The sequence below is a fragment of the Helicoverpa zea genome, chromosome 8 (assembly GCF_022581195.2).
Source record: "Helicoverpa zea isolate HzStark_Cry1AcR chromosome 8, ilHelZeax1.1, whole genome shotgun sequence".
NCBI lineage: Eukaryota > Metazoa > Arthropoda > Insecta > Lepidoptera > Noctuidae > Helicoverpa > Helicoverpa zea.
This window is the reverse complement of record NC_061459.1, coordinates 2,214,314-2,226,281: the sequence shown is the minus strand read 5'-3', so window position 1 is coordinate 2,226,281 and position 11,968 is coordinate 2,214,314. Positions and strand designations below refer to the sequence as shown.

Genomic DNA, 11,968 nt, shown 5'->3' with positions numbered 1-11,968 from the left:
AGCAGGAATTAATCCTCTAACATTATATTATTTCTATGTTCAAATCACGTTCAGTATACGACTGCGTTCTGCTACGTGAATTGCTTTTGATGTAGAAAGGAAACAAAATACTAGGAGAAGTATAGAACTACTGGTTTTAACGCGGCTTTGCGTGCATGTTACCTGAATTAACTTTGACCTATTGCTGGACAATGGTATCATTTTTATCTAAGTAGGAATGAGTATTGATGGCAATTCCAAACTTTTTAAGTCAATGTTTTCCTCAAGATTTTTTTCCTTCTGATAATTATGCTTTTAGTGTTAAACGTGATAACTGCAGTACAAAGTCTAAAGTGCAAGTAATTAGGTAGGTGTGGTTATGAAAATGTGACAGTAGGTAATATTGGGCAGTAGGTACTGTTGATATTTCTACATAAACCATGTGTGGCATGTGTCTATTATCTGTGGAGGCTTGTCATTAGCGATATTATTATTGTATATGGTTAACTATTATTGTATTAGTTCGGCCATTCAGAGAATGCGTTCCTGACACGTCGCGATTGAACTGACGACGTAACTTTGCAATGGCGTTGCAGTTACGATAAAAATATTTTTGCTGGTTGTTTACCGTTTTAACAATTGAGGAGCATTAAAACAACATTATTATATCAATAATCAATGAATGTAGTTACGTCGTCAGTTCAATCGCGACGTGTCAGGAACGCATTCTCTGAATGGCCGAACTATAGTCTGTAAGCCTTCTTAAAATTAATTAAATAAGTAAAATTATTTATTAGGGAAAACAAACAATTACAAAATATAATCAAATATGACAAGAAGTATACATGCAACTAACTACGTTAAACAGCTAAAATTGTAAAAGAAAGTGTAACAAACATACAAGCAAACAAACTTTTGTTCTACAGAACTGGTAAGATTATAGAACTTATTTGTCCATCAAGTCGTAATTTAAGGAGAAAATGCGGTGAAGTGGTAGCCACGCATGTGTAATGCAGTCGGTATTTGGTACGTGGTTAGAGATTTTCTGATATCAAACTATTGTACCTAGTAATCGAGAGCAAATGCAATATAATTTCATAGAAGATTGGTAATATTTTAAATGGAAAATTTGACTAAATAGGCGGGGACTTATTTAAAGACTACCAAATCATAAAAATATTAGCTTATCAGCAAGTTGGAGTTAATAAATTATCTGCATTATAACTTAGGTAAATTGTTCATCGGCGGGGAAACACCTAGATAATTTAGTTGATAATAATATTATTTGTAGGAACAAAGGCGGGGCTTAGGCCTCTTCTCTTCGTCATCAGCCTTTTATCGTCTCACTGCGATTTCAGACTTTTAATTTCCAGTTCGCTTGAAGATGTTATTCATCACGTTTAACTACTTAGTTATTGGTGTCAAAAGTAAACCTACTTAGAAAGAACATCATAACTTAATATTTCTGGCCTAGCGAGGAATAGAACTATTTTAACTAAAGGATAACCAAAGCAATTCCTCTCACAGCATATTTATGCCAGCAAAAAGCAGTATAGTTCAACTCACACATTACATAACTGTATCATAAAATGCAAACTCCACTCTGACCTATATGGTCACCATTGACGTACAATACAATGCCATTAAAAAGGCTATTCATATTATTCATGTCATTATTTGGATACTAAAAGTTTCCCCATAACATTATACCGTGTTATATTTTCCTGTATCCGTTTACGACTGACCAATGTGTTAATGTTGAGAAAACCCTTTTATGTAACGGACATGCTAGAATGGCTTATCCAATCTGTATTATTTATAGAAAAGTAAGTACATTATTCTAAGTAAATTATGTAAGACTCGTAAAGACTACAACATCTCTATATTAATATTAAAAGCTGAAGAGTTAGTTTGTTAACTTGGACGGCTCGATGTCAGAACGATCCGATTTGAAAAATTAATCTTTCCTATATTCGATATGTTTCATTCAAGGGATGGCATCAAGGAGGCGGTCATTGAACATCTTCGGCAGTCGTTATGGGTAGTCACAAGCCAGTAAATCTGACACCAGTCTAACCAAGAGGTATTGGGCTGCCCGGGTAATTGTGTTGAGGGGGTCCGATAGGGCAGTCGCTCCTTGTAAAGGACTGGTACTCAGCTACATCCGGTTAGACTGGAAGCCGACCCCAACATAGTTGGGAAAAAGGCTCAGAGGATGACACATTTTACCTACATAAATTACCTACATTACATTTTATATACTATATACTATATATTACGAAAAATCTAACATTTTATTTCTTGATGCCTGAAGATGCCTCGTGGAGGGGCAAAACGGAGGATGATTCGATAGGTATCGAGGAAAGCTTTACGTCAAAGTGAAGTAGTCCCCATGGGAGAGAAATAAAACCACTGGCGGAAGCTAGTGTTTTTATATACGTTGAAACAAAAACTAGCGAATGCTTATTTATTTTTCAATATCAAGAAGGTGTGGTCCTACATTGATGCAACGGGCTATAATAGTGTTTATAAGTTTTTTGTTGAATGTATGTTATAAAAAAATATTAATGTTTATTTTTAATCGACATTGTAATAACAGAAATAATTGCGAGCTTTCCAATCACCTTGCAAGGCTTGTTGTATTAATATATCTAGACTAAAATAATAAAGAGGAAACATTTTTTTTTTGTTTGTGAAGGCTCTGAAGCTACTGAACTGATTGAGAAAATTCTTTCACTGTTGGAAAGTTACACTCTTTCCAAGTAACATAGGATATATTGTATCCCGGCACGTGCAGCAGTTCCCACGGGACATGGGCGAAACCGCGGGTATGCGGCTAGTCTATAATAAATTAAGTGTTATAAGTATTGTAAGTACACCTACATAATATATAAATAACTGCCTCGTTGGTCTAGTTGTCGCAAGTGTGGCTGCTGAGCACGAGGTCTCGGGTTCGATTCCCGAGTCGGGCCGAAATCGCTTTGTGGGTTTTAGAAGACTCACAAAGCAGCCCGAAGCCTGGAAGTTGGTGATTGATTCACCCGTGCATCGGAGAGCACGTAAATGTCGGTCCTGCGCCTGATCTCTTTCCGGTCGTGTCGGATTGCCGTCCCATCGGGCTATGAGAGTGAAGGAATAGGGAGTGCACCTGTGTCTGCGCAAATGCTTGTGCACTATAATATGTCCTGCGCAGTTGGCTAATCTCCTTACATGAGAACAGCCGCCGTAGCCGATAATCGGCTAGGAGGACATCATATAAATAGACGTACTTACAACCATTTACCGTAATAACCCATACTTATTGTCCAATTAAATTAAGATCCGTATTCCTAAACGATTATATTGGAAAAATGCGACTGTCATAAACTGTTTATAATATACGTACAATGAAATGATAAATATTCAATGTGGGCTTTTCCTGTGAAGTACGTTAGTTTTTTAGTTTCAAGGATCAAGTAACGGATGTTTGAGATTTGATTCTGATTTGGTTAGCTAGTGGGTACTGTTGGAACTCGAATTGAAATTAGCATGTCAATGCATTAAATTATCCGATATACATATATCTATGAGGTAAATCTGAATCTTCTGTCATATTTTATGTAATATGAATCACAAAGTCGTGAAAATTATCAAAAGCCACAAATTATTTTTTTTTTTCAGTAGTGACGTCATAACAGTCAAAACAGATGTAAGTATCATAATTTTCAGCACTCTCATATGAATGAAACAAATCTAAGTGATTCGTGTTGACTGATCAGTGTGATCAGACTCTATAAGTACCGATAAGAATATCTCAAGAGGGAAATGATGATAAAACAAAGAAATTTACAATAAATGGCCACTTGTTACCAGATATAGAGTTATTGACGTCAATATTTAAAAAATACATATGGGGAATGCCATCTTTATATTGTGGTATTGTGTTAGATATGACCGCAGAATGTAAAACTTTGTTTTTAAAAAAGTTAGGTGGTATTTTACTACCATTTAACACCGATAGTCCTAAACGTTATAGACGTCATCTTACGTCTAACATTGAAAATCTACAACCTTAGATTTTTCCACAAATTCTTATTTTTCCTTAACGACAGTGACGGTTTTATCGAGAGGATATTTTTGCAGGGAGATTTATGACTTTACTTACCTTAGCTATGACATATAAAACTGGAGTTTAAAATATGTGGTTAGATTGAGTATCCGTGAACATTTCAACATTTCATTTTCATTTACATTTCAACCGGAGCTAGAGACGTTATTTGTGACATCCTAAATGATGTCTACTTGTATTTTACGCTTAAAATTCTTTGGCTTTCACGCTGGGCTTCCAGTCAAATACTGAAGCGTCTTTCAATTTAAGTGTTGCAAAAACATAATTCTTTCTATAGGTATGACACTTGCGTAAATTACAGACAGAAGGACTTAATAGTCCTTCTGTCTGTAATTTACGCAAGTGTGTAAGACGTAATATTTGAATCTTTCAGGGTATGTCTCATAGATCCCCTACATTTTTCCAATGCACTTTGAATTATGACTATGACTTAAATAGGACGACAAACAAGTGACTTATATCATAGTTGCACTCCATAAATCATTTCATCGTCGATCTTATCTCGATCGATCACCGATTTGACGCAAGGGTCGGGTTCTCCGAAACCGAATTAGCTCTGATGTTCCGTGAAGTTGGGCCCATGGAGAACAAAATGACTAGTGGAGATGTCATAACGGAAAATCTTCTAAGTAAGTAGCGCGCCAATATGGGGCGGATGTTCGAGGGACGAGGCACGTTACATACTATGAAATCGTACGCTTTCTTTGGAATCCGCTATTTTTTTTTTTTTCAAAAATCAATCGAGACCAATTTTTTACAGATTCAGTAGTAACTGCTGGTTTTAATCAAACTTACGATAGGTTATTCGACCTACAAGAAGGCGCTTGACCTACTTGACTCATGGCATCTCCGTTCCTCTTTCCTTCCTCCGCGTCGGGGCTGCACAGACGCAAGTCACTTGTTTCGACATTGGTTACGTGATAATTCAGGTTTGCTCTAAAGTAGGTTGTATTATTATTGTTGTTTTATTTTTGGGCTGTTATGATGCAATTGTTATGCACAAGCCGCTACTTTAAGGCGTAATTATGATTTTGGGGATAACCCAACTGCACATTTTGATTGGTGTTGTTTCGTAGTTTAACCGGTTTATGATATTTTCAAGACGCTTTTATTAGGTCGACCTGTAACTATGTAATGGAATCTAAGGACTTATTCTATCCAATTTAACTATCTTTCAAGGATTGTAGCGTTATAAAAAAATTGCAGCTCCACGTAATTCTGATGATAATACAATAATGGGATAATACAATATGGTACTGTCAAACTGATCTGATGATGCAGCTAGAAGATATGAACTAGAACTTCATGATGAAACATCATCACTAACAGTAAAATCAAATAATTGTCTGAAGGAAGATGAGTGAAGATGTCATAAGGCAGGTAGGTCAGGTGCCTTCTTGTAGGTTAAATACATAATGGCAGCCGTGGCCAAAACGCTCAATTACACGTAAACTGACGAGGCGCACGGGTTCCTTGAGACATCTGGTTTTACACGTTAATTTTCTGGTTTTACAAAAAGATAGGTTCCAAACAAGACGCACGAGGTAGGAGCCAGAAACATTCCTAGTCCCCCGAACACCCGCATTTTAGCAACGCTGTTTTCTAAGGAGATTTTCCGTTATGACGTCTCCGCTAGTCATTTTCTTCTCCATGTCACCAACTTATTGTGTCAAGTCCGTAAAATGCTAGACTTTACAAGCATTTAATAGTCTTCGTTGTCATGATTTTATGCTCTTTGGTTCTTAAAGAAAAGGTTGCAAGAACTTTTCAATGCAAGTCCTGAAAGTAATAGAACTTGATGAGCTTTTGTTAAAAAGTAATTGTTTGTATATTAAAGAGAATAATAAAGTACCTAGTATATGAAATTGCGCATACTTTGATCTTTATGTGTAGGAAAAGTGCCTGAAAGATGACGAAAATATTTCCTTTCAATAACAGTTCAGTTTTACTGCTGACGACAAATAACTTCACTATTCTGAAATTACTTATTCTTATGTCGTTGATTATATTGTTGTTGAAAAAACATGAACAAAAGACGACTGTGCATGCCTAGAGTGTTAAATGGCTAACTTCAGAATCGCAAAGTTACATGGCAAGAAATGTATCTATAGTATATAAGCGCATTAATTCAACTCTAAATTAGCATTTCGCGTTTCTATCCAACGCTCTCGCTACCTGCGAAAAACATATAATTTTCTTGTTTCAAATTATGTACAAAAACTACTTCTCATAATTGCCGTCGCTATGGAACCAAACAAAACTGGTTAAGTACAAAAATAACAAAAGTTTAGAATATCTTATCAAACGCGTGACCTCTGACAAATCTAACAATACTAGAGTCACGTTTCTGTCAAACGAAGTACAAGAAGGAAAAATTATCATTCTTAATTTAAGAAAAAAGAACATAAAAAGTTTTTTACTAAGTTAACCAGACCACCTATGTACATAGCAAGTACTATACGGCCAGCATTTCATCGGAAAATGCGAAAAAAATCGCCGTTCGACCACAGCGTTTCGAAGTAGAACAAAGTAGGTCGGCTAACTTCGTGGTTTGTCGGACAGCTTCGTGCGTCCTCGGAGATCGGCGTCGGCGCATACAGCATCGAGACACCGCCCCGGTCGCAGTCGCGCTCGTGCTTCGTAAAAGTTTTTCCAAATAAATTACGTCACGGGATGTAAACTTTGTCCACAAAAGCACATTGCATTAAAGGACTGATATTCGTCGAATAAAAACTTAAAAACGGAAAACTTTTTCTGCGTTTTACATTTTTTGTGGCCGTGTTGAACTGTTTGTACGAAAAACATGTTGTGGGAGACTGGTTTTATCGAGGAGACAGATACAGTGAGTATTTATTTTTAATTGTTTTTATTCTAACAACTTTAGATTTAATGTATTTTTAATGTTATTAAATTATGAAACCGTGTCCGTTGCTCACAAGCACAGAGGCACGTACGTACGCGTTTGTGTATGTGTGGGTTAACTTTCTAGTTTTCGCTCGACGCTCGAATGTATTTACATAAAACGTGAACAGTTTTTCATAATATAATCCACATGGAAGCGTTTAAGGCGTATTTTAGCGTGTAAATATTCATCGTACACGGCCCAGCTGTGACGGGATTAGGAATAGCTTTATTTAATGCAAATAAAATGTTGATTTTGACGTTACGCTGTGTGGGCACTAAAATGACGCTTCTGAGAAGTTATGTAGCGTTTCGGTATGCTGCAGCATTTTAGGTGCCTTTGTTTCTATTGAGCATGAAAGCTTAATTGTACGGTTGTTTTTGTTTTTATAGTAACTGTTAATTGCATTTACATAAAGTTATGCAAGCTTCTAGAATGAATACGATATAAGTATCTATAAAACACTTTAAATATTGCGTAGATACCGGTACCGAATTTAAAGAAAGATAAATTATAATGTTTCTTTATCTACCATTTTAAGTTCTGCATAGGTACCAACCTATCTGTTTAAAGTCTCAATTCTAGCGCGTCCGTCAATTGGTTACAAAATCGTGCGCACTTTTTGCCTGTCAAGCATCACGTCATCACGCAAGCTCGACAGTACAAAGCCTTATATGATAAATAAGTACAAACAAAACCTTAAATTATTGAACAAACCTTTTATTTGCCATTTAGAAATCAAAAATTATATGCAAAACAACTTAAACTGACCGTAAAAAGGTTGGAATTAAACACACAAATAGTTCCAGTTTTATTTACACACACATGCAAACACACACAGACAACCGTAAAAGGCAACGCACCTTTTGACTCTATTTTTTTTAAATATTTTTTGTCTACTCCACATATCTTTTTCAGATATATTAATCACCTGATAACAGTAAAGAAAATGCATATTTAACAAACATGACGTAAGATTTTTTATCTATCGATAAAAATCGATTCGATTGTAACAAACAACTCTAGAGATACGATATCTAAAGGCTCTGTAAAAGAGATAGCGCGATACAAATGTGGCGAGTGTAAGAGAGATAGAGATATATCGATAATTGCCGGCATCTTCATTGGGTTGGACGACTAATTATGAAGATATCGATAATCAGTACTTATTTATTATCAATACAATACTGATTAGATTATATTTGAACAATCTGTTTGAGCCTTCGAAGCAATTTAAAAGGCTAAAGATAAATGTATTGATGACAGCATTTGGGATTTAATTATTGTAAAGGGAAGTTAATATGGGAAACGCAAGAAAGTTCTTTCCAAACGCGGGTAATTGAACTTAAAAAAAATATTGGTTAGAGGGAAAATTGAGTCTGAAGTAGGTATGTTCCTTTCAATAAAACTTAGACCTGCATTAAAATTATGTACGTGGTAGTTATTTAAAAATCATTTATTCAAAAATCATATTTCAACTACTTAATAAAAAAAGCATACTACTTTAAAAGATGTATAATTTTTAAGACAAGTTTTTTTAACTAGTGTGACAAGGTTTCATATTTCACTGTCTCGATTCTGATCTCAGAAGACGCAGTTTTCCTTAAAACGCGTCCACATTCTTGACATCAGTTTATCTTTATATGGTTAAATAAAAGGTATATTATGTATATAGGTACATAGTAATACTTTTGAGCTGTAATAATGTATGTAATTGTTATGACATTCAAAACTTTATATGTAGTTTTCCTAATCATAGCAATTTTCCATTAAAATACGCAAATCAGCTTAAACTTAACTAATCGATGCGGCGCTAGTGTCTTTGCCTAGCAAATAAAGGAAAAAAAGTTCCATAATTTTGTGAAGTAGTATTTTCTTTTTTTAGTTCTTTATAAATGACCCGCGGTTTCACCCGCGTCCCGTGGGAGCTACTGCCCGCACCGGGATAAAATATAGCCTATGTTACTCGCAGATAATATAAATTTCTAATGGTGAAAGAATATTTAAAATCGGTCCAGTAGTTTTTGAGTTTATCCATTACAACCAAACAAACAAACAAACAAAGTTTTCCTCTTTATAATATTAGTATAGAAATAAGCCAAAAGGGACTTAAGAAAAACTTTGATTTGGCTATATCAGAAAGACCAAAAATACACACCCTTTACACAAACCTTTATTATAATTATAAACATCTACATATAAGTAATATTCCTATTTATTAGCTTACAACAGCAAATAAAGTCTCTAACAAGACTTAAACAAGGCCACTCGTACCCCTAGTTACGCATCATCAGTCCCAAGACTTATAATTATCTAGAGACGCTTTCTCAAGTCAGCAGTGTGTACGCACCCTAATTAACTGACTAATGTATGTACTATCTACTTAATAGTCTACAAAAGTAATTATCTTCATGAAGATAAAAGATACATGTATGAATGTGTATCTATCTATGTGTAGTAATATTTAAAGTTTAAGAGTTTGTCAGTTTGTTTGTAGGCATAAATCTCAAAAACCGCTTATCAGATTTGGAAAAATCGTTCAGTGTTGAATAGTCCATTTATTTAAGAACATTTAGAGCTACTTTTCACTTTGTTGCGCGCAGTAGTTTTCACGGGAGGCGGGTGAAACCACTGGAAGAAGCTAGTAAATATTTGTGTATTCTAGAAGGTGTTATAAAACTGGTTTCGCAATGCAAAACAGCTCCAAAATTAGGAGTTTATCCTAAGAAGTGTTAATAAATATAAATATGCTAATCTGTGTCTATATGCGTCTGCAACCAATAGTGTTGCACCACGAATGACATTTGATAATCGAGCAATCCTATTGGTTGATTTCAAATGCATTCTAATGGAGTACAGAGTACTACACTACATAATAATTTACATCTTTACTTAGAGTATCTCTTTCTATTACTATTGTATATGAAAGGTTTATAAGTATAATTGTGTGTCTGTATGTTTGTTACTCTTTCATGCTAAAACTGGATTTTAATGAGACTAGGCAGTAATACAGTTTATTTATTAGAATAACATATAGGAAACTCTTTATCCATGTGCGGGAAATAGTGCTCATAGTCAGAAGGCCTTAAAGTTATATTTAAAACTATAGGTTATTTGTCATTTCATTGACGTTATTAGTCATTTACTGGTTGCCAAAATTCTGAGAATGGCGCTCCTCAAAACTGTATAGTCAAACATTAACACACAGATATTATTCATAGTAGCAAATCATGCTAAACTGGCTGATTTTATTAGGAGCAGGGTTTTTGCTTCGATTTCACTCGCGTCAAGAAAACAATTTTCCACATCTTTATAAAAAATTACTGCAGGTAAAGAATTTTCAAAATCGGTTCAATTGATCCAGAGATTACTCCGTGCAACATAAAAAAATCACAAACCTTCCTCTTTCTTTTTTATATTAGCAGTGAAAAATATACTTAAAGACCTATATACAACTAGCATCCATCAGCAATTTCACCCGTTTCCCTACACAGCCAGAAATAGTAGTAGGTAGTAGCTCTTAGTAGTAGCTCTTATCTTATTTTGATATAAGTTATAACTATATACTGCCAAGTTTCACCAAAACCCATCCAGTAATATTTGCGTGAAAGAGGAACAAACATCCATACATAACAGACTCACTCAATATCAGTAATGATTTAATTCGATCAGAAATCAAAACTAAACCTACTACAAGAAGTTTACCGTCATGGTGAAGTTTCTAATCAGGTAAAGATTGTATCATGACGTTAGCAGTATCAGATTAATATATTTATCTATATCGTACAAATCTTGTTAATCTTAATAGGCATACGTGCGTGACCATCAAAAGATAGGTTATTATATAACTACCTATTATGACACGTGTATTTTCTACAAAAAGTTAAAAAACATAACTTCTAACAATAACGGTCGTTTGTGTACTTATTCCCTATAAAATTAATAAACAAACCATCAGTAAGAGTGCTGTTGTGTTTAAGTATAAATTTAATGGGATTTATCAATTTTTATACAGCTATAATTTTAGGATGATTTTTTATCACATTGTTATGAAAGATTATTTCAAATTGGTAGGTTGTGTTAATCTGTAAATTAACCCATCATCATCATTTCAGCCATAGGACGTCCACAGCTGAACATAGTTGGAAAATTAACCCAGCGGCCATATAAAAAACCAAATCGATCAATGCTTCTTTTTAAAATTCTAAACCTAATCAGCAATAAATTCTATCTGAAACAATCGATAAAGATAAATTATAATGCTACAATTCAGTAGTGTTTGATATATGGGCTAACGCGTGATAATTAAAACGTCACAGCGGCATTTATCAGCATCAAAGCTTTTGACGCTGTTGGCCTGGGAATTCTAATAATCCTTTCTATCGTTAATATTGTTATCAACTAAAAGAAACATCTGGGTTGCGATATCAAATCTTACGCATTCCATTGAGTTACGTATAAAAATATACTGTATGTTTCTTCAGTATATGGTCTGTCTTTGAGCTTATCAAAAACCTTTACATGTTCTTCAAAACAATTAAAAATATCGGTCCCTCTTTAACACTCAGGCCTCAAAAAGGTTCAAATATTTTAAAGAAATATTAATCTTAAATTATGTTAAATACAAATGACCTTACTAAGCTTTGAAGTCCAAACTTCTTGGCCGTAGTAAGCACGACCAATCGTAGATTACCATCAACTTATACTTAGGCGAAGTCGGAAGTAATTGATAGTATCTACTAACGTGTAATAACTGGTATTTATTGCGTTGTGGTCGTTATTTTTGACAGAAGTGTAAACTATTGTTTTTTGTTTTATTTCCGTCATTTGTTTTTGTGGATGCATAGAAATGCGGAAATAAAAGTTTCAATTGCATAGTGTTAAGGTGCTTCATGCTGTTATATTTTGCATTAAATTTTATCAGTTTACTTTTAAATTGTAAGAAATTTCGAAGTAAAACAAAGACATTATTTAAGTTG

General features: G+C 34.5%; 1 protein-coding gene across 2 annotated transcripts in view; it reads left to right on the top strand.

The window, feature by feature from the left end:
- The first annotated feature begins 6,674 nt into the window (after positions 1 to 6,674).
- The window catches only part of LOC124632846 (DNA-binding protein D-ETS-4-like), a 40,885-nt gene continuing 35,591 nt past the window's right edge, over positions 6,675 to 11,968 (top strand). The window contains exon 1 of one of the 2 annotated variants that reach the window (XM_047167832.1): positions 6,675 to 6,929. In XM_047167832.1, the coding sequence (XP_047023788.1) occupies positions 6,891 to 6,929 (39 nt within the window). In that variant the 5' untranslated portion in view covers positions 6,675 to 6,890. The remainder of the gene's footprint in view (positions 6,930 to 11,968) is intronic. The other variant, XM_047167837.1, reaches the window with a different exon arrangement.